The sequence below is a fragment of the Chlorocebus sabaeus genome, chromosome 22, assembly GCF_047675955.1.
Source record: "Chlorocebus sabaeus isolate Y175 chromosome 22, mChlSab1.0.hap1, whole genome shotgun sequence".
NCBI lineage: Eukaryota > Metazoa > Chordata > Mammalia > Primates > Cercopithecidae > Chlorocebus > Chlorocebus sabaeus.
Genome location: NC_132925.1, coordinates 60,115,658 through 60,139,363, shown reverse-complemented (window position 1 = coordinate 60,139,363; position 23,706 = coordinate 60,115,658). Strand labels below are relative to the sequence as shown.

General features: G+C 38.8%; 1 protein-coding gene across 2 annotated transcripts in view; it reads right to left on the bottom strand.

The window, feature by feature from the left end:
- SUMF1 (sulfatase modifying factor 1) overlaps nt 1-23,706 on the bottom strand; it is a 104,227-nt gene that overhangs the window by 67,764 nt on the left and 12,757 nt on the right. For both annotated transcript variants that reach the window (XM_007985056.3, XM_073009913.1), the window contains exons 2-3: nt 21,730-21,903; nt 18,434-18,508 (exon numbers count right to left, since the gene is read on the bottom strand). In XM_007985056.3, the coding sequence (XP_007983247.3) occupies nt 18,434-18,508; nt 21,730-21,903 (249 nt within the window). The remainder of the gene's footprint in view (nt 1-18,433; nt 18,509-21,729; nt 21,904-23,706) is intronic.

Here is a 23,706-nt window from a genome sequence, read left to right as displayed (position 1 = left end):
TTAAAGCCTGAAAGCCAAGCTTTAAGTCAAAGCCACAGACCAGATTGAGAACCTGCCTTCCCATTTGGCACACTTTCCTCTGATTGATCCCTACCCTTCACTAATTTTACATATACTTACCCTTTACTAACTGGTTTTCTACACTGCCATGCCCACCTTTGAGTGGTTTCTTTGCTTTAGCCTTTCTTTGCATACACACAAACGAATCAGCATGCATTCCCCTATTCCGAGCCCATAAAAGCCCTGGACTCAGGCACACTGAGAGAGAAACCACCCAACTGCGAGGGTAGGGACCACCCCCATGTCCTCTCTCCACTGAGAGTTGTTGCATCGCTCAACAAAATTTTTCTCCGGCCTCCTCAGTCTTTGATTGTCAGCATATCCTCATTCTTCTTGGATGTGGGACAAGAGCTTGGGACCCCCTGAACATGGGTGCAGAAAAGGCTGTAACACCATGCCCTCTGCCCTTCACCAGCAGAGAGCAGCCACCCCACATGACAAAAATGGTGGTGAGGCCAAGCTAGCCCTGAAGTCACAGACCAAGGTGGGGCAAGGGCATTGCCAGCCAGGTATCTCCAGCTGGCAAAAGTGATTGAGAAAAGTCCTAAGTCACTATTATCCAAGCATAATTAAGAGCATCCCATTTCACTCTCAAAAGTGTCTTGATTTGGACAATAAATTATGAAGTCACTCTGTGAATAGATGGTCCCACAGTCTCAGCTTGAACAATTTGGGTGACAGGTGTCACTTCCTGGTAGGCAGTCCCTGTCATGTTTAGATCATTCTAACAGAGTTCCTAATCTTTAGCTAAACTGAAATCTGTCTCCTGGAGACCTTGCCTCTGCTGTCCCTTTCTAGGTTCCCAGAGATCACATGGAATAGATCAAATTCTTTCTCCATCATCTTTCAGACATTTGTAGAATAATCATAACTCATTTATCTCTTAGTCTTTAGGTTCAGTAATTTATTCAAACTTTCCCAGGCACTCCAATCTCAAATTAAGGGCATCGCCATCTCCCCAAAACCCAGGAGTCATACTGGATTCCTGTGTTTTCTTTTCTCCCTATGCTCTCAGAGGTACTTCCAAATATCAGATCACTTCTTAGCTTCTCTCCTCCTACCACCTTGTTCCTCAGACCCATCATTTCTCACCTGGACTATCACAAAACCCCAAACAGAACCAGAGGGTCTCTTTAAAATGTTAATTAGATCCAATGGCTTCTAAGTGTTTAAGATGAAAATGTGTTTTCAAATGTGCTTCTAATGTGTTTAAGATGAAAACCAAACTTCTTTGAGGCCTACAAAGCTCTGTGTAATCCAACCCTGCCTACTTCTCCAACCTAACCCTGACCCCATATCACAGTCCCCCTTGTTCCTAACTCCCTCCTTCCTGGTCATGCTAGCCTTGCTCATTGTTTAGGTTTCAGCTCAGAAGTCATCACCTCAGACAGGCCATCACTAATCCTACAAATAAAAGACCCAAGAGCTCAACTGCATTATACTCCAATCATTTTTCCATTATTCTGTTTTATTTTAATCGCAGTCCATCGTCATAGTCAGTTATAAATTTACCTGTTTAGAGTCTGTTCCTTACTAGAATTATAACCTCCATGAGAATAAGGATTTATATCTAGTTATCTGTTGTATCTACAGTACTTAAAACACAACCTAGCCCATAGTACATACTGGATAAACAATACTTTTAATGAAAAAATTTATCTGTTCCTTAGGTTTGCATGATTTCCAAACCCACCCTATCCCTGGGTGACCCTCTTCTGCATAAACATCAATTTCGAATACAGTCTTTCAGTGGGATATCCTTTTGTGCCCCTTCGTGGGCCATTGTTGCCTCATCTATAAGAGGATTTTTTGCCAGATAATTTTGAAAGTTTCATCTATTCTAAATTCTTATTTTTTCATAAGTTTCTCTTAAAGCTAGATATCCCTGGGCATGACTCTCTACTCAACAGTTTACCTTTGTTTTCCCACAGAGGCCAATGATACAGAGTCCAATATTTGAGGGGCAGGGAATATCAGAATCATTGTTACTTCTTAATCTAAGTTTGGCCTTAAAAGAACCAAGACATGAAAAGAAATTTAAGGTCACATTAAACAGGTATTTCAAACCTGCACCTCTGGGACCCCAGCAGGCCTCACACATACTCATTCTGATCAGGTCTCTTGCAGCAGGTTAGAAAAAAATATTGTGTGCCCTGTTATCCTATTATATTAGGTTCTCACCTTCCAGGGTTATCATGTTTTGCTTCCTAAGCTTATGCCACACACTGGCTCCTAAGTCAAGTGAACAACTACTCTTTTCAAAAAAAGACACAAATGACAGTGTTACCTTCTTATCTCATCCAGTCAGCCAGCCCTGGCTTGCCCTTCCCAAATAACTCAGTTACCGTGAACCCACCTTCACCCTGGTGACCGGGCCAGTGTTCTCTCGCCAAGGAAAAGCTGACTTTACAACATGAGATGGGTCATACCAGGTCTGAGCCCTGCTGCTTTCAAAAACTAAAGGCTCCAACAGATGATATTCAAATGGCATTCTTTTATGTTTTGACAAATATGTATTAAGTGCTTATTAAGTAACAGTTACTGTGCTGGGGATAAAGTGGTGACTAATACAGATGCAATCCCACCACCTTCACAGAACATACCTGCTAAAGCAAGCCTGTCCAACCCATGGCCCATGGGCTACAAGCAGCCCAGGATGGCTTTTAATGCAGCCCAACACTTATTCGTAACCTTTCTTAAAACATTACGAGATTTTATTGCAATTTTTTTAGCTCATCACCTATCGTTAGTGTTAGTGTATTTTATGTGTGGCCCAAGATGTTTCTTCTTCCAATGTGGCCCAGAGAAGCCAAAAGATTGAACACTCCGGTAGTAAAGGGAAGAACATTCAAGAAACATGTATAGAAATAATTATCATAAGTGAGATGAATGATATGAAAGGAAGGCACAAGAAACCACAGGAACAAGTAACACATGCAGATCGTCTAAATCTGGGATGTGGATGACAGAACAGTGTTCCAAATGGACTTCCCAGAGTAAGTGTGGCTGAGACCTAATGCTGCAAAGCTAAAGGTGCGCACTTAAAGCATGTGGACACAGCAGACCCTCTGTCAGATGCTCTGCCCCAAGTGTTCCCAAGATGGCTTCTTCCTCATCAGCAAAGTTCCCCTCAAATGCCTCTTCCTCACCCAGGCCTTCCTAGATAAACAAATGTTGCTTTCCACACACTTCCCCAACTCCTTATTGGTACTCTTGACCACAGCACCTTGCTGGTTCCTATCCTAATACTATTCTCAATTTGTTATTTCATATGACCTGGACACTCCAGGATAATGTGGGTTTCACATACTCTTGTTCCTTTTGAATAATTATTGCATAATTTTTTACAAATATACATTTTCACTTTATTTCTCTAATACACTTGATGTTAAAATGTATAAATCGGTGGAGAAATCCAACCTACTTTTGGCTCAGTGTCTGTTACTGCATCTCCCAGACTTTGAGCAGCTAAAAGGCACGGAGGGTATCTTTCATCCCTTTATTCTCAGGAACAGAACACCATAGTACCTGGAAGACAGTGGGACATCTAGAGTTGTATGCTAAACACACAGACCACATCTTAAGCCAGAAAGCAAATTGTCACAGAAGGAATTAGACTCACTTCCATCACTGGAAGTCAAAGAACACACCCCACTGATGGATAACAGACCTCAAGAAGGCATGAATACAAATGATAAGTCAAGAGGTATGTCACTGTATAGATCCAGAACAAGTGAAAGCAGGGGCTCAAAGGAAGGACATTCTGATACATACTACAACATAGATGAACGCTGAAGACGTAATGCTGAGTGAAGTAAGTCAGGCACAAAAGGACAAGGATTCCACTTACGTGAGGTACTTAGGAGAATTCATAGAGGCTCAAAGTACAATGGAGGTCACCAGAGGCTGAAGAGTTATTGTTTAATGAGCATAGAGCTTCTGTTTATAATGATGAAAACGTTCTGGAAATGCATAATGTTGATGGTTGTATAACACTGGTATTATACTTAATGCCACTGAATTTTATGCTTAAAAATGGTTAAAATGGTAAATTTTATGTTATGTATAGTGTACCATACACACAAATACAATGTATGTTATTAGTATATTCCTCCAGCCAAGGCCTCTGAGATAATCTAAGAGGATTTATTTCATAGTAAATTTCGCAATTTGGTATTCCACAATAGCAAATCTTTTCAAAACATCATTGTAACTTGGCAGAATACTATATGAGGCATTACCAAATCTTACAAATAAGCAACAGTAAAGGAAATTTAACTTAATATTCAATTATATCAAGCAAAGAGATAGTCCACTGGAAGAAACTAGAACAATGCCACTTACTAAAAGGCTTTCTATGATTAAAACAAGTAAAATACTAGCAAATAAAAAACTACAATGTTGTGCTGGCATGAAAAACATGAATGAACAGAGTTGCGGAATGATCACGAGCTTTAGGTGAGACAAAACTTACAGTGTGTTCCTAACAAGGTTGATTTTGCTGGGAAAAAAAAAAATTTAAAAATTCCCCAGAGAATTATAACAAGCCCCAGAGACCCAAAACTGGAGGAAAAAGAAAATGAACAGATGCCAACCCCAGGATGACCCAGAAGTTGGAATTATCAGACAAAGACTTTATTTTTTAAATTTTTTTGAGACACTTTCACTCTGTTGCCCAGGCTGGAGTGCAGTGGCGTGATTTCAGCTCACTGCAACCTCTGCCACCTGGGTTCAAGAGATTCTCATGCCTCAGCCTTCCGAGTAGCTGGGATTACAGGCTGCACCACCACACCTGGTTAATTTGTGTATTTTTAGTAGAGATGGGGTTTCGCCACGTTAGCCAAGCTGATCTCCAACTCCTGACCTCAGGTGATCCAGCCACCCAAAGTGCTGGGACTACAGGCGTGAGCCACCATGCCCAGCCAAAGACTTTAAAGGAGCTATTACAATCATTGGCTATGAAGCAAAGGTGAATGGTCTCGAATGGAAAGATGAGAGCTCTCAGCAGGAAAAAAAAAAAAAAAAAAAGCTATCTTTAAAAAATGAAACTTTAGAATTGCAAAGTACAACACCTGAAATTAAAAACTTACTAGACAAGCTCTACAAAAAAAAGGAGAAGAAACTCAAGAGAATGACAGAGAAAATAGGGAATCTGAAGACATATCAACAGGAAGTACACAATCTGAAGAATACACAGAAATGACTACTTTAAAATAATGAACAAACCTAAGGAACCTCTGGAATACTATCAAAAGGTCTAAAATTTATACACTGGAGTCCCAAAAAGAGAGGAGAAATTGGTTTTAAAAAACAAGTGAAACAACATCTGAAAATATCCCAAAAATGGTTAAAAACATAAATGAACACACACAAGAATCTCAACAAACCCCAAATAGGATAATCCCTAAGAAAACAATGTCCAAATGCATCATCATCAAACTGTTGAAGACAAAAAAATTTTAAACTTGAAGGAAGACATAAAATAATGACACAATACATATAAGAAAAGTGTTTGAAATGACTATCATCAGCAATCACGCAGACCAGAAAAGATTGTGAAACAACATTTGTAAAGTGATGAAAGAAAGGACCTGTCAGCTCAGAAAATTCCCTTCAGAAATGAAGGTGAAATAAAAACATCAGATGAAGAAAAACTAAGAGAACTCATTACCATAAGACTTACTCTAAAAAAAGTACTAGAGGAAGTTTTATTTTAGGCTGAAGAGAAATGATACCAGAAGGAAACATGGAGCTTTAGGAATGAAGGAAGAGCAACAGAAATGGTTTGGATAGATATAACAGACTATTTTTCGTCTTTAAGATAAGTACGAGGTGAGATGCAGTGGTGCACATCTGTAATCCCGGCAGTTTGGGAGGCTAAGGTGGGGAGTTTGGGAGGATCACTTGAGGCCAGGAGTTTCAGACCAGCCTGGGCAACATGACAACACCCCATCTCTATTTTTAAAAAGTAAATAAATAAATTCAATTAAATATGTATGAGTATTGCAAGAAAAAAAGCAGAACATAGTGTAGGTTTTTTCCAATGTATGTACATGTAATATATGACAACTCTAACACGGGGATAGGGTAGTGGAATCTATGTGGTTATAGGACACATTTACTTAAAGTGTTAAAATGTTAACTCTATAGTGTAAGTTGTTATGTATGTATATTATATTGTAATCCTTAGAGCTACCACTAAAAATGATACTAAAGATATAGCCAAAGAGATAACAGATTTACAATAGAATGCTAAATACATATAGATATAGACATAGATATAGATATAAACGAAAATATTCAAAAGTGAGGTTAAGAGATGTTGGAAGATGGAGTGAGGAGGTCTAGAAGACAGTGAAATAATGCCTTTAGTGTGCCAAAAGAAAATAACTGCCAACCTAAAATTTTTACTTAGTGAAAATACCTTTCAAAAATGAGGTACTTAAAGATATTTCAAACAATAACAAGAAAGTTTACTACCAAAGGAAATCCTTTAGGCAGAAGAGAAATTGATCTCAGACAGAATCCCAGAGATGCAGAAAGGAATGGAGAGTACAGATATTAGTAATTATAGGAGTAAAGAAATACTGACTATATAAAAAAGTATTAACAATGTCTAATTAGTGGAGGAAGAAAACAAATTAGAATGAAAGAGTGGACACCAGTAATACGTAAGTTGGATAAGGATGACTAGAGTGAGGTTATGGGATTATACAACAGAAAAATTAATGGAATAATAAACTTTAGACTTTATACTCAAGTATTAAAATTGATTACTAAATGAGGAGACATAAAGTGTATGACTTCTAAGAAGACAAGCAAAGTTGGAATGAGAAGAAAAATAAAACACAGGCCAGAAATTAAGGAAAAAGAAAAGAAAAACAGAATAAACAGAAGGCAAAAAATAAGATGGTAGAACTAAATCCAAAAATATCAGTAGCCACAATAAATATAAATGAACTAAAGTCTTAATTAAAACACAAAGAATAAATTACTTTTAAATGTGGCTATATATTATTTACAATGATATACCTAAAAACATAAAGATACAAATTAAAAGTGAAAAGAAGGCCGGGCACAGTGGCTCATACCTGTAATCTCAGCACTTTGGGAGGCTACGGTAGGGGGATCACCTGAGGTCAGGAGTTCCAGACCAGCCTGGCCATCATGGTGAAACCCCATTTCTACTAAAAATACAAAAATCAGCTGGGCGTGGTGGTGCACACCTGTAATTCTAGCTACTTGGGAGACTGAGGCAGGAGACGTTCTTGAACCCTGGAGGCAGAGATTGCAGTGAGCTGAGATCGTGCCACTGCACTCCAGCCTGGGCAACAGGGCAAGACTCTGTCTCAAAACACAAAAATCAAATAAAATAAATAAAATAAAAGTGAAAAAAAGAAAAAGTATATATTAGACAAATACTAACCAAAAGAAAGCTTATATACCTATATAGCAGATACCAGACAAAATAGACTCTAAGATAAAAATCATTATCAAAGTAAAAGAGAATCTCTATATAGTAATAAAATATTCAATTCAATGGTAAGACATGCTTTTCTTACTATTTTAATTATTTCATTTTATAAATAGCATAAAAACTTTTTTCTCAATAAAAATATTTCAATATTTAGTTTCAACAGCTATAAGAGCAAAAAAAAAAAAAAAAAAAAGAGACATCTCATAGAAGTACATAGATTACAACGAAAGATGCACCTCATTAATGACAAAGATTCTCTCCTTGGCAAAACTCTAATGAGGCTCCTCTGAACTCTCTTTTCAACTAGGCCCTGAGTTTTGGGCTTCCAATCTCATCTCTGCATTGTCCAGCTGCACCAAGAATCCTGCTAAGTCAGTTTGCCTACCCTTAAATGCGTGATCACCCTTGGTATCTGATCAAACTCCTCATCCTCCCCAGTCCCCCAGGTGATGTCTGATCACACTGACCTGCCTTCAGCAAGAATCCTGTTAGGCTAGTTGAGCCAGAACCTCTACTTATCTTTGATGATTCCTCTTAGCAATTTTCCATCTGAGGAAGACATACTTCCAAACTTACATACACTTAGTAACATAGCTTTAATATATATAAAGCAAAACTTGACAGAATGACTAAGAGAAATTATCAAATCTACCATCTTAAATGGAGATTTTTAACAACTCTCTCAGCAATTACTAAGATCAAGCAGAAGGAAAAAATTAGTAAGGATATAGAAAATTTGCACAGCAGAATTAACAACTTCCTATAATGGATATGTATAGAATATTGCACCCAATTAATATAAAAAATTATTTTCAAATACACATGATTCATTTATGAAAGTTGACCCCTGGTAGGTGCTAAAGCCAGTCCCAACACATTTCAGGGATCAATATCATAAAGGCCACATTCTCTGACTACAGCACCACTAAGTCAGATCTTAGCACCAAATGATAGCAAAATATCTGCATGCTAAAAAGTAAAAATCTTATAAACTATGTGTTAAAGAAGAAATGTTAATGGACATTACAAAACATTTAGAAATAAACAATTACAAAACTACAATAACACTTGTGGAACTAAAGTGGTCACTTAGAAATATGCAGACTAAAATGTTTACATTAGCAAAGAAGACTCAACAATTTTAAACTATGTATTAAACTTAAGAAGTCAAAAAAAGAATAGCAAAGAAGTTAAGTGAGGCTGGGTGTGGTGGTTCATGCCTGTAATCCCAGCACTTTAGGAGGCTGAGGCAGGTGAATCGCTTGAACTCAGGAGTTTGGGAACAGCCTAGGCAACATGGCAAAACACCATTTCTACAAAAAAATACAAAAATTAGCCGGGTGTGGTGGCACAATCCTATAGCCCCGGCTACTCGAGAGGCAGAGGTGGGAGGATGGCTTGAGTCCAGGAGGTCAAGGATGCCGTAAGCGGAGATCACGCCACTGAACTCCAGCCTGGGTGACAGCCAAACCCTGCCTCAAAAAATAAATAAATAAATAAAATAAAATAAAATAAAATAAAAAAAGTTAAGTGGCTTTTCCCAAAATCATTTGATAAATGGCAGAGCTCAGATTCAAAACCAAATCTCTCTCATTCAAAGGCTATGATCTTTTCCATATGGCTTTTCCAAATAAACAAGTGAGTTTCGGCAAGAAAAGTCTTAGTGGTCTTATAAGAGAAAAAAAAAAAAATTCTTTCTTAAATTTCTTTTTATTTTTAAATTTTTATTATTTTTTTTAATATTAGAGATGAGCTCTCAGTATGTCTCAAACTGGTCTCAAACTCCTGGCCTCAAGCAATCCTCCCACCTCAACCTCCCAAAGTGCTGGCAGAAGCCATGGCACCCAGCCAAGAAAAAAAACTCTTAAAGCAGAATTGAAGTTTTCAAGAAGGTGTTACTTAAACTACTAGAAAACTGAAAGTTCAAACATTCAAAATAATGCTGAGCAGGCTGGACACAGTGGCTCATGCTTGTAATCCCAGCCCTTTGGGAGGCCGAGGCTGGTGGATTACCTGAGGTCAGAAATTCGAGACCAGCCTAGCCAACATGGTGAAACCCCATCTCTACTAAAAATACAAAAAAATACAAAAAAAAAACAAAAAAACAAAAAAAAAAATGGTGGCAGAAGCCTGTAATCCCAGCTACTTGGGAAGCTGAGGCAGGAGAATCACTTGAACCCAGGAGGCAGAGGTTGCAGTGAGCTGAGATCATCACACCACTGCACTCCAGCCTGGGCAACAAGAGCCAGACTCCATCTCAAAAAAAAAAAAGGACGCTGAGCAATTTATCTGACTTACATGTGTTTTCAGTTATTTTAACTTACTTTTCCTATGTACTGAAACTTGCCTTCCTGAATACTTTCTGGCTTGGTTTACACTGAAGTTAATTTAGTAAAGCTTTTCTAAAAATTATTTTGGGGGGCATGACCTTAGAATTCTGCTGGACCTCAAGGCATTTCTCATTACAACTCATGCACCTTCAGATAACTGGATGGCATCCTTACTAACAGTTCTCTTTCTAGTTTAGAGTTTTTGTGCAGTTGTGATTAAATAACAGCGGGTCAGACAGCATTATTCTTTGCCTTCTGTCCCAGTCCAGTGTCATCCACATAACAAAGCACCCAGCACCACTTGGTCAGGATATGACTGCCTAGAAATTACTTTTTACTGCAGGGGGAAAAAAGATGCCTGGTAATTATCATCCTTCACTGAAATTGACTTTCAGTTGAAAGAACTTAAAATAGCCTACTCCTCTCATTTGTCAAGGATACCTAGTCAGGAATTTGTTTCCTTAAACTGTTAATCTAGAAAGTGCCAAGCTACAAATGAAGAGATAATCCTTGTTCCTCAAGCTCCCACTAACAGCAACTGTTTTCTACCCAGACTATGACTATCCCTTGGGTCAAAGTTTTATGAGGCATATTAATAACACAATTATAAAATCAAAACAGTCTTCATCTTAAATACTGGAAGTATATCTTAAATATTATCCGTTTTTTCAAGAAAGGAGGGTTATCTATAGCAAGAGTGCCCAATCCCTGGACCACAAACCAGTACTGGTCTGTAGCCTATTGGGAACCGGGTCAAACAGCAGGAGGTGAGTGGCAGGCGAGCAAGCAAAGCTTCATCTGTATTTACAGCCCGCTCCTCATTGTTTGCATTACCGCCTGAGCTCTGCCTCCTGTCAGATCAGCAGTGGCATCAGATCCTCACAGGAGTGCGAATCCTGTTGTGAAGAGCTCATGCAAGGGATCTAGGTTGCTGGCTCCTTGTAAGAATCTAAGGCCTGATTATCTCTCACTGTCTCCCATCACCCCCAGATGGGACCACATAGTCGTAAGAAAACAAGCTCTGGGCTCCCACTGGTTCTATATTATAGTGAGTTGTATAATTATTTCATTATATATTACAATTTAATAATAATAAAGTGCACAATAAATGTAATGTGCGTCAATCATCCCAAAACCATCCCCTCCCCTGCCCCACATCCGAGGAAAAACTGTCTTTCACAAAAACCAGTCCCTTGTGCCAAAAAGGCTGGGGGCTGCTGATCTACAGTATAATATCCCCCAAAAAGCAAACACTGCCACAATTGCAAAACTAGCCTTATTCCTTTCTGGGACTTAATATCTATACCTTTTAAGATTCTTGTCTCAAATTCAATGTCCAAATAATATTCATGAATTAATCATACTCTGTTTTAAACCATTAAATTCACCAGTTTAAGATATTTTTACACACAAACTCTGAAAGTTAGCTCAATGTTTCACCTCAAAACTTTACATAAAAAGAAAACTAGCTAAGATGGGAACAACATCAGCAAAGCTTTTGAATCTCTCCTCTCTACATATAAAACCAGACAGAACAACTAGAGAGCAATACCCAAAACCCAGGAACAATGTGCACAGCAAATCCATGTGACAAAGTATCCTCACCAAACCCAGAACACAAAAAGGTGAAGAAAAACCGCCAACAGCCATATAACCTGCACGGTGTCTATGGCTGGGCAGTGGTTGGGCAGGAAAAACAAAGCAACAGGCAATCAGACCTGTGAAAAGGAAAATTCCAAAAGAGCCAACAGGCATTACTAGAAAACATAGAGGGACAGTCTGACAATAGCAGCTGACACTGGAAGGAATTTTGTCCATTCCAATAAGGAGTAGGTTTAAGGGGCCCATGGTAAGAAACTGTGAAGGCGCCCAAGCAGTTGTGCACCATGAACTCTTGAAACCGACCTGCCAGGGTTCCCTTCCAGAATACAGCCTCACACCAAGGAGAAATCTCAAGAGACAAAACCAAACTCCTGAAACTGATGGACAAGAGAGAAAATGGAAAGAGAAGTAGTGGAGGAGGGGAAGAAATCCAGGAAATCTCAGGAGACAGGAGGCCATCGTTTAAACACTATGCTGAGAACAGCTAAGAGGGAGCTCAGTGAAGTTACAAAGCTACCCTGAACCATGTCTCTTTCTAAAAGTTCAGAAAAACTGAGTTCAAATAGAAATGAGCAACAGAAATGACTCAAGCTCAAATGCAATCCAAAGTTCTATAAGAAGTAAGAGAACAAGAAGCAGAACAACATCCTTATGAATAACAAATGCAGTCAGGAAGACATGCTCATAAATAAATAAATAAATAAATAACAACATGGTGTGGCGTAGTGGCTCATGCCTATAATCCTAGCACTTTGGGAGGCCAAGGCAGATGGATCACCTGAACTCAGGAGTTAGAGACCAGTCTGAGCAACATGACCAAACTCCGTCTCTATTAAAAAAAACAAAAAATTAGCTGGGCGTGGTGGCGGGCCCCTGTAATCCCAGCTACTCAGGAGGCTGGGGCAGGAGAATTGCTTGAGCCCAGGAGGTGGAGGGTACAGTGAGCCAAGACTGCACACTGCACTCTAGCCTTGGTGACAGAGCCAGACTCTGTCTCAAAAAATAAAAATAAAAATAAAAATAAAATGAGGTAAATGGCATAAAGAAAATGATGCATGAGAGAACAAAATAAATCAGAATCCACAAACTCAGATGAGGTAGAGAAGTCAAGTGGTAACTAGAAATAAAATAAAAAGTCATTTCAAAAATAAACAGATAATTAAAAGACACAGAAGACAAAAAGGAAGAAAAAATTAAAATAAAAAGAAGAGGCCAGGCATGGTGGCTGATGCCTATAATACCAGCACTTTGGGAGGCTGAGGCGGGAGTATTGCTTAAGCCCAGGAGTTTGAGACCAGCCTGGGCAACATAGTGAGACCTCGTCTCTACTAAAAATCAAAACATTTAGCCAGGTATGGTGGCATGTGCCTGTTGTCCCCACTACTTGGGTGGCTGAGGTGGGAGGATCACTTCAGCCCAGGAAGTCAAGGCTGCAGTGAGCCAAGATCGTGCCACTGCACTCCAGCCAGTGTCACAGAGCAAGACCCTGTCTCAAAAAAAAAAAAAAAGAGAGAGAGAGAGAGAAAAAAATGATTAAAAAGAAAGTGATAAACAATGAAATGGGTAAAAAGAATTATGTAAAGAAAGATATGAGAAGTTCCTAAAGAATAAAAGTAAGGACACAAAAAATGATAAAAAGTAATAATATAAAAATTTCCTGAAGTTTAAAAAAAAATTATGAAACTAGATATTGAAAGCTTCTACCCCATACCTCAGAATACTGACCCACAACGTCCAACACCAACATACAGTCTAATGAAATCACTGGACACTAGAAAATGAAAAAAAGAAAATAATGGGTATTTAGGCAAAAACAACGAATTTTCAAGGGAAAAAAATAGATTATCATCAGGCTTTTCAATAGCAATGCTTCATTCCAAAAAAAAAAAAAATAAAGTATGTGAGCTACTCAAGAAAAATAAACGTGAACCAAAGATTTCATATCCAGAAAAGTTGACTTCAAAGTATAAAGAGCACTAACAAACTATTATCAACATGCAAATACTCAGGGCATATTGTTCCCATGGCCACTTCCTGAAGAATCTAGTTGAGAATGAGCTTGATCAATTCAAATGACTACAGAGACATGATCACAGACAGCATTAAACATGTAGTTACTTACAGAACTGAGATTAGTTGAGAGCTAAAATGGAAAGAGTATTCTCTATAATGGACATATGTTTCAACAATACAGAAATAGTACAATATTTTAAAACTAGGGGAGAAATAGCAAAAGCAGATATAAACTTTTTGGATTTTTAAAAACCTATTCTCAGTAATTACACTGGGGATGGTAGCATTAGTATTATTGAGACCATTATGTATATAATCTGGGATAAAATAAATGAGTGATTATGGAGTAGTCTATCATCCCCTGTGTCCTTGAAAACCAGGATTCCTGCTGTGGAAGAAAGGGGATAGATGTAATGCAGAACAGGTTAAATTAAAAATCACAAAATGGAAGTATCAGTGTAAACTGATTGTGGCATTTTATCTCAGTCTGTCCACTGCAGTGGCCTAGAAACCTAATAGCAATGAGCACACCCAGGGCCTAGACAGGGTCCTCAAAATACTATTTCCTACTAAAAGATACTAGAGCTTCTTAAAGAAATGGCTTTAAGGGTGAAGGTAGGGATGGGAGCAGATCTTGTCATTACAAAAAGCAAAGCTATGAAGCCATGAAGCCATGAAGGACCACCAGGGTCACTGCTAGGACTCAGGACAGCTGCTTAAAGCTGGGGATGGGAATCGGTGATGACCGCAAATGGGCATGTGGTTTCTTTTAGGGCTGATAGATATGTTCTAAAATTTGATTGTGATGATATAGATAAATTTTTGATACAAACCCAAAATAAGTGAGTAGTATCAACAGTCAGCTTTCTAGTTGTGAAACTGTACTATATAAAAAATATGAAACTGTACACTTAGTATGTTGAAACTTATGGTATGTAAATTACATCTCAATAAAGCTGTTGGAAAAAAAGATATGCCCAAACCTTCAAAAGGGATCATGATTTCGGTGTAAAATAAAATAAAATAAAATATGTTTTGTTTTTTTTCCCCCAGAGACAGGGTCTCACTCTGTCAGCCAGCCTGGAGTACCACAGTGCTATCACCGCTTACTGAAACCTCGAACTCCTGGGCTCAAGTGATCCTCCCACCTCAGTCGCCTAAGTAGCTAGGACTATGGACACACGCTACCATACCTGGCTAATTTTTTGTATTTTTTGTAGAGATGGGGTCTCTCTCTCTCTCTTGCCCAGGCTAGTCTTGAACTCCTGGCCTCAAGCGAACATCTGCTTTGGCTTCCCAAAATTCAGCTGAGATTATGGGCATGAGCCACCATGCCTGGCCACAAAATATATTTAAATCCATGAGTTCATGAAGACTTTTTTAAATCCAGTGATTACACAAATCTACATTTGTGGTAAAATTGTACAGAACTAAATATATACACAGACACACAAATGAATAATATAAAACTGGTGAAATCAGACAAAAACAAGTGGGTCATATGAATGCTCAATTTTCCAGCTGTGAAACCGTACTATAGTTATATAAGATGGTACCATTGGAGGAAACTGGGTGAAAAGTACACCAGATCTCTCTGTATTATTCCTTACAATGCATGAGAATATATGATTATCTGAAAATGAAATATTTAATCAAAAAATACTCTAACTGGTCACCTTTGAAGAACAGTAGGGAACCAAATCATTATCTTAAAAGCTAGTAAAGAATCAAGCATTTATCCTATCTTTCCTGTATGACCTGCAACAATAGTTAAGAAACAGTAGATGAATGGAACTATCTCTTTATGAAAGAATCTCCATTAATAAATGAAAAAGATTAGATTATCACCATCTAATATGGTTTGGCTATATCCCCATCCAAATCTCATCTTGAATTATAGCTCCCATAATCGCCAACTGTCATGGGAGGGACTCGGTGGGAGGTAACTGAATCATGGGAGCAGGTTTTCCTGTGCTGTTCTGATGACAGTGAATAAGTCTCACGAGATCTGATGGTTTTATAAACGGTAGTCACCCTGCACACACTCTCTTGCCTGCCACCATGTAAAACGTGCCTTTGCTCCTCCTTCACCTTCAGCCATGACTATGAGGCCTCCCCAGTCATGTGGAACTATGAGTCCATTAAACCTTTTTCTTTATAAATTACCTAATCTTGGGTATGTCTTTATTAGCAGCACGAGAAGAGAGTAATACACCATCTTATGGCCCCCAATGGATTAATGGATTAGACACTAAGCATCAACAGCCACTAACATCGTAAAAAGAAACAGCACCAGACATCAGGTGCCTTGTGGGGAAAGAACCCACCAATTATCTGATGTCTTACTGTAGGGTTCATACCTGAGTCTGATGACACTTGGGGATCCAGCTACCAATTTGCAGGAAATACAGAGGTCAGAGAGAATAGGGAACAGCACCATGACAGAGCATTCAGCAAAATCCAGACTGTAGGAAAGTCTCAAAGCTAAATGTCCTAGATTCTTCAACAGATAAATCATTGGACGAAAAACTAGGGGGTAAGGGGAAGCAACGCAATGAAAGGGAAACCTGTAGATTAGAAGAGTCTTAAAAGATACAAATTTCCTTTAAATTGGCAAGATTAAACTTGAGATGTACACCTGGATAATAATATTATAAAGAAATGCAAACAAGTGTCTACTTTGAGAAGTAGGGTAGTGGCTACTTTAAGGACAGAGAGGGGTGATGATTAGGATGTGGCACCTGGATGGGGCTGCTAGGGCAGGCAGAAAAATTCTAATTGTGGACCTAAGGTGAACCAGGTGTGTTCACCTTAGGATAACTCAGTAAGCTGCACATTTGTGTTGTGTTATTTTCTGTATTTGTCTAATTTTATTAAAAAAAAAAAAAAGATTTTTTTTTAAAAAAAGGAGAATTTATCTCACTTTTATAACCTGTCATAAATAGAATGCAATAGTTAAAATAATTACATGAAAATAATATTACTAACTAGCTGCGGTAGCCTGAGGACACTTCCAAGCCCTTTTCTATGTTAAAATGGAGAATAACAAGCGTAGTCAAGTGTTAAGGATATGCTAGCACTCAAGAGTCTTTCTTTTTAATCAAGTCTTGAAAGACACCTAAAAAGAAAGCACTTTCTCACTATGTGATTCAGAGAGATCGGAGGCTTGCCTATCTACCACTCAAAATCATCTTCCCTACTGCTTAAATTTACTTCGTAGGCCAGCTCACATCTTACTCTTCTGGAGACACTGAGTTACAAAAAACAAAAGGTCTGGTGCAGTGAATGAAGGTAAGTCAGGCCTTATGAGGAGGATGAAAAAAACAAAAACTTTGCTCTCCCTGATCATCAACAGATTTATGTTACTCGTTCAGCCCTTTCTAAATAAGCTTAAAAGGTTTGCTTTTCCATTATAAGCATTTAAGCAAGTGACTGACACTACAACCCAGTGAGAGCCGCTTGTCCTCATCCTAGTTACAAGCACACACACTTCACTATGTACTCAACAGGCACCTTCAGAGCCTAGCAATGACCCACCTCTGTCTTCACACCCAATGTGTTTGGCGGTTCTCAAGTGACAAGAGGCCCTGTATCTGAAAACCCAAATTACAAATATAAGCACAAACGCCCTCCCTCACCTGAACTCAGTATCTTAAAATGAGGCCCCGTGTCCCAAGTTGCTGGCTCATAAACACTAGCCTAAACTGACCTCAAAGTCCTTTAAAAAAAAAAGGTGGGGGGGGGGCGGGTATCAGATTCCATATTAGACTTATAAACTTGTAAGGACCAAAGCAAGCTGTGAATTCGAATGGAACTCAATCACATTTTTCAAACATTTATCTAAAACACATATTAAAAAGTGGCTCGATTCACCTATATATGATCTGAAAACAAGTCTTGTTTTACTTCACCATTTCCCCCAAGTTTTTCTACGTTAGTTTTAAGAGAAAGAAAACATAAGCCAGGACAGTTTAATTTTTCTTGCACTGATGCTCACAAGAGAGGACAGAGTGAGGCCCACCCATAAAGATGAAGTGCAGACAGGAACTAAAAGGCAACTTGCATTAAAAACGAAGATAAGGGTTGGATTCCTGTCTTCAATGCCACTAGCTTCATCAGCTTCCCTTGAGTGGGCAGACCCCCATTTCCTTCCCTCTCTCACCATCTCCTATCTCTTTTGCATTCTCTACCCTCTTTGTTTTGTGAACCCTCAACTTCCCAGCTTACCCTCACTCCATCCCTTGTTCTTATATTTTCAAGAGACATGTATGCAAGCAAATACTCAAACATACACAAACCTGCTAAAATGTCTGGAACAAGAATTCCAAGTTCCACTCATCACAAAGGTGCTTGTGGAAGTCTACTCCACCATTTGTTTCCATGATGTCTGAGAAAAACACACCTCATCTGCATCCCCTGGATCCTCCATATGAGAGGGTATACCCCTGCGTGTAAGAACCAGTTCACCACCTCCATTTTTTATGAATATTCAGAACAAAAGGCTCCTTTCTTGAATGCTACTCTGATCCCATGAATTCAAAAATGTTTAAGGAAGCTCTATCTCCACACCAGCACCTGAGGAGATGGAGACTTTAAGAATAGAATTTTAAAATGTTCCCATTGAGTCCTCCATTCTAGAAATGGCTATAAGTAAATGAAACTCAGAAGTATCTGGAGCCTACTGAGCTCTACCTAGCAACACAGTGTGTTCCTTGGCACATGAGACAGAAGCTCAAGGCAGACCCAGCACTTCCTCAGATACCGTCTTGTCCCATTTTCCTTAAGATAAGGCGTCCTGGTCCATGGGCCTATTACTTGGGGTCAGGCCACAGCAGGAGAATGGTTAGGTGTCAGGGGGAGAGGGGGGTGACATGTGTGGTTTGGATTTTTCACCCAAACCCTTTTCAATGAGACTTTGAGAAATACAGGAGCCTATTGAAACATTACTTACTGCCTGTTGAATATTGGTCTTCACTTGCTCACTCAACATGCCTTCAAAGACAAAGGAGTCGCCAAACTTCTCAGCCTATAAGGAAGGTAGGAAATAAAAATCCAGAAAAGGTTGTGGTAATGTGTTTCATGTGTGCCATTTTCTCTCCACACTATTAAAGTTATTCCTCTTGTCCGGTTGAACTTGGGTCTTTCTTATGACTTCCCAGGGGACTCAGAAATGACCTAAAAGTCTCTGGCTTCCTCTTAAAACAAGTTAATGTCACTTACGGAGACCATTTTCATTTAAGACTCACTTAGCTGATAAGAATGCAGACTGAACAAGATTAGTTTTTGAGAACATGACTGTTTCTGAAGGAAATACACTTCCCCAAGTATTACAAATGACTCTGGGAAATAGTATTCTGTACATGTGAGATTACATAATCAAGTTTTGTCCTTTGTCCTGAATCTAGCTAAATGAATAAAATGGCACTGTTTGCTCATATTCTGACACATTCTAGCTCCACTAAGGGGTCAAATGTGCTTACAAATCTCAACTGGCCAATTCAAGCACCAAATGGAAATCTGTATTTTAATGATTTTATTTAACATTAGTGTCTCAAGTCTTCATCCACCTATCCACCTGATTATTTTTGTTGTATGTAACCCTGTTCTGAAAATTAGGTCATTTGGCCCTTGGTAACCATGACTCTCCTCCTACATTTCTGAGTGTTCTTATTCATCTCCTAAAATATGTGGGCTCTTGTTTCAGCCACTGAAACACTGTTGCTCCCCAGAGCTCTGCCCCTGGCTCTCTGCACTTCTACTACACCAGTGGCTCTCAGGCTTTGTGCAATTGAGATTATGTAATCAGCTGGTTCAAGCTATATACTGCTGCTCCCCAACCCCAGAGATTCTGATTCTGGGGCTCTAGGGTGAGGTCAAGGAGTCTGTATGTGTAAATAGCACACAGCTAGTCATTCTAATACAGGTAGCTCAAGAGATACACTTTGAGATACACTGATCGATGCTTGTTGATGGACAACTTCTTTCAACCTCATCAAATTAACTATAGCCAGTACTCCAAATGACTCTCAAATCTCTACCTCTAGTTCTGTCCTGTTCTTACTAGATGAAATTAACTGAGTACCGGATCTTATATTGCAGATCTTACAAGCACCTCCAACTCCTTTTCCGGAGGGGAGGCTACCATCTCTTCTTCACCCCAATCTTCTTCCTGCATTCCCTTGTCACACTGCCATGACTAACTACCTAAGCCATTTATTTATCCAACAAATGTGTATCAAACACCTACCATGTGCCTAGTTTGGGGCTAAATTAGGGGATATAAGGTCAATATCAGATAGCCATGGTCCCTATCCTTATTGTGCTTAAGTGTGGGAGCACAGAAAAAATCAAGCAAAGAATGGAAGAAAATAATTATAACTTTACTTCACCTTGTAAGGTAAAGAGTGTCATGAAAAACGTTCTTGAGAAAGTGACACTTAAGATGAGACGACTCAAGAATGAGAAGGAGCCAGTCATGCATAAGGGGGATAAGCAAGAGAACTGTGAATTCCAAGCAGAGAGAAAATAAGGGCCAAGCTCTTGAGGTAGGAAAGAATGTTGAGTTTTCAAGGAATAGAAACAAAACCAGCAGGGCTAGAACACGGTACACAAGAGGAGTGTGATATAAAGTGAAACTGGAGAGATGGGAAAAGAAGTCTATAGAGTGCCATTAAAAAAAATAGAGCATATGGTCCAAGGCAGTTCTTGGTCCTTTTTGAGCTCCTTGGCAGTATGGTGAAGCTTAAGAACCCCCTTCTCAGAATAAAACATTTAAATGCATAAAATAAAATCAATAGTATTATGAGGAAAAGTCATTATATCAAAATATTAATAAGCAAATTAGTGCTATAGTATTAAATATGCTCTTCATTAATATATTAAATAAGATCTAGTGGCAGGTCTCATAATTATCATATTTCAAAGTGGGGATGAATGCAGACAATATTTCAAGATCTCTGCAACAACAAAAATATGATTAAAAATGTCTGTGATTTCTACTGGTAACAAAGTCAGAGGTACTGCTACTACTGCTGTGGTTTGTTGATTGCATCATAATTGAAGGAAATACTACATTTGGGCTCGAGGGTAGTAAATAACCAGATACATTAGATTGGTGCAAAAGTAATCACGGTCTTTGCCATTAAAAGTAACGACAAAAACCGTAATTACTTTTGTACCAACTTATAACTTTTCCCCATCCATGTTTTTAGATGCCCTAAGTTCTGCTTATTCTATCTAATCTTCATGGAGAACCCTGGTTCTTTAGAAGTCTTCTAACTTAAGTAAACTAATGAGGAACCTGAGCTGAGAATATCCTGTGAAACCAAAAGGAAAAGGACTTCTGCTTACTAGAAATGTGTACAAAAAAGGTTTCTAACCACTTTGTATATTTGAGGAAATTCCAAAGAAATGTGACAATGCAAAACCAAATTTGAAAGTTGTTTTACTTTATACATTCACTCTCAAATTATTCATTTAATAATAATTTACAAAAAGACATTTGGGGCCTTAAAGAAAAAAAAAAGGAACAGGGACTCCATGAACTGAAGACAAGAGTAAAGTTTTTCTGTGAGAGAAAACTGGAAAGCAAATAAAATAAGTGTATTTCAGAAAGTGACATAAACATTCATAGACTAGAAAGCCTTCCTCTTCCTATTCCCATTTAGGACAACATCCACTTTCAGAACCTTGCTTTGTGATTCAGTGACCACCAGATAATGTTTGGAACTGCCACAGCACAGTGTGTGTGAGTTGTCAAGGTGTTGGAATAAAGCCAAAAAAATGAAAAACTGCACTTCTGCATTTATCACTTAAAAATTATGAAATGCTTCTGGAAAAACCAAACTGCGATTTACTGAGAAGAAAAGTGGTCTTACTTTGCATGCCATCTGTTATCTCAGAAAGCCTTAGTGGTCAGTGGTATTCTCTGACACATTAAGCATTAACACAATATAGTATAATAGTTACAGCACAGGTTCTGAGGTCACACTGGCCAAGCTGGAATCCCAGCTCTACCACCAACTAGCTGTGTGATGTGGGGCAAATCACTTTTCTGATCCTCAGTATGTCACCTGAAAAATAACCTGCCTCATAGGGTTGTTGTGAGAAATGAAGATGAAATATATACAATAAAATGCTTCACACAGTAATGTGGTAAAAGAGGTCAGTCACTCTTAGCTGCTATTAAAGCATTCTTAAAAGTTCTGGAAAAGAACAAGTTCTCCCTCCTTTCCCCAATCCCATTACCTCCGTCAAATAGTCAGTTGAGTTCACAAACTTCTCAAATTCAGCATTACTGACTTCATAGGCATCCATGTAAAAGGCATCAATAGTAACTCTCCTCGCAGGTGCTTCCCCATCCTGCTTTATCTGAGGATCATCTGTGCCCATTGTAAATACTCCGGCAGGGATGGGGACCATCTACAATGAAAGGTGAAACACAGGAAGTCATGCATCACAACCAAGGTGTACCTGTGTAGGGGTAAGGTTCCTAGCACCCAGTAAGCACTCAATAGTTAGTAAATCTTCACCACAGTAATAACTGTAAAATTGGGAAAAATCTCTCTATACTCCAAAGAAGGTGAATCACAAGTCTCTCAAAAAGAAGTGAAAATTCTTTAGGAAGGTAATCTCCTTAATCAAACCTCTACTGATACAAATCTATACCTGTACTGGAAACAGGTCTGGAATAACAGTCACCAAGCCACTAATGGCTGGAATGCAGAGGTAGGGAGAATATTCAACTTTCCTTTTCTTTTGAGACAGGTTCTCACTCTTTTGACCAAGCTGGGGTACAGTGGCATGATCAGGGCTAACTACAGCATTGACTATTGACTTCCCAGATTCAAGAGATCCCCCCACCTCAGTCTCTCAAATGGCTGGAGTACAGACATGTGCCACCATGACCAGCTATTTTTTTTTTTTTTTTTTTTGAGATGGAGTCTTGCTCTGTCACCCAGGCTGGAGTGCAGTGGCATGATCACGGCTCACTGCAACCTCCATCTCCTGGGTCCAAGCAATTCTCCTGCCTCAGGCTCCTGAGTAGCTGGGATTACAGGCGCCCACCATCATGCCCAACTAATTTTTGTATTTTTAGTAGAGACAGGGTTTCACCAAGTTGACCAGGCTGGTCTTGAACTCCTGACCTCAGGTGATCCACCCGCCTCAGCCTCCCAAAGCACTATAATTACAGGTGTGAGCCACCGCGCCCAACCTAGCTAATTTTTTTTTAAGCCATGGAGTCTCACTGTGTTGCCAAGGTTGGTCTCCAACTCCTGGGCTCAAGTGATCCTCCCACCTCAGCCTTCCAAACTGCTGGGATTATGAGCCATCGTGACCAGCCCCACTGTTTTCTTTATACATATTTTATTCGCATATGCTTTTGTTTCTTTGAATTATTTTTAAAAGCACATGTAAAAATGCAATCTCTATCTTTAAATAACCACTGCATGAATTTTGGCCTCCAACAATCATGAAAAAGGCTTACCTCACTAAAATAGAAAGTTTTAAAGTTTACTAAGGGGCTATGTGTTGTATAATTCCTTATAAAAACCCTAATTGCAATTACTTTGTTCCTATCTACCTTCCCACATGAACTCTAAACTCCAAGAAGACAGCAACTGGGGCTGCCTTATTCACAGCTCTGTTCCCAACACTGAGCACAGGGTCTGAGGATCACACTGAAAATGTTCAGTTAAAAAATGCAGGTCCATGCTCAACATCATGAGTCATTAGGGAAATGCAAATCAAAACTATAATGAGGTTCCACTTCATGATCACTAGCATGGCTATAACAAAAAAGACACAATAACAAGTGTTGATGAGGATGTGAAGAAATTGGAACCCTCATATATAGCTGGTAAGAATGTAAAATAGTTCAGCTGCTTTGGAAAACAGTCTGGCAGTTTCTCAAAAAGCTAAACAAAGAGTTATATGACCCTGCAGTTCTCCTAGGTATATACCCAAGAGAAATAAAAACATATGTCCATGCAAAAACTTGTACAAAAACATTCATAGCAGCATTATTCATAATAGCCAAAAAGCAGAAACAATCCAAATGTCTATCAACTGATGAATAAGTAAACAAAATATGGTATATCTATAAAATGGAATAATATTCAGACATAAAAAGAAATAAGTACTGGTTCATGCTACAGTATGAGTGAACCTTGAAAATACTATACTAAGTGAAAGAATCCAATCACAAAGGGCCACATATTGTAT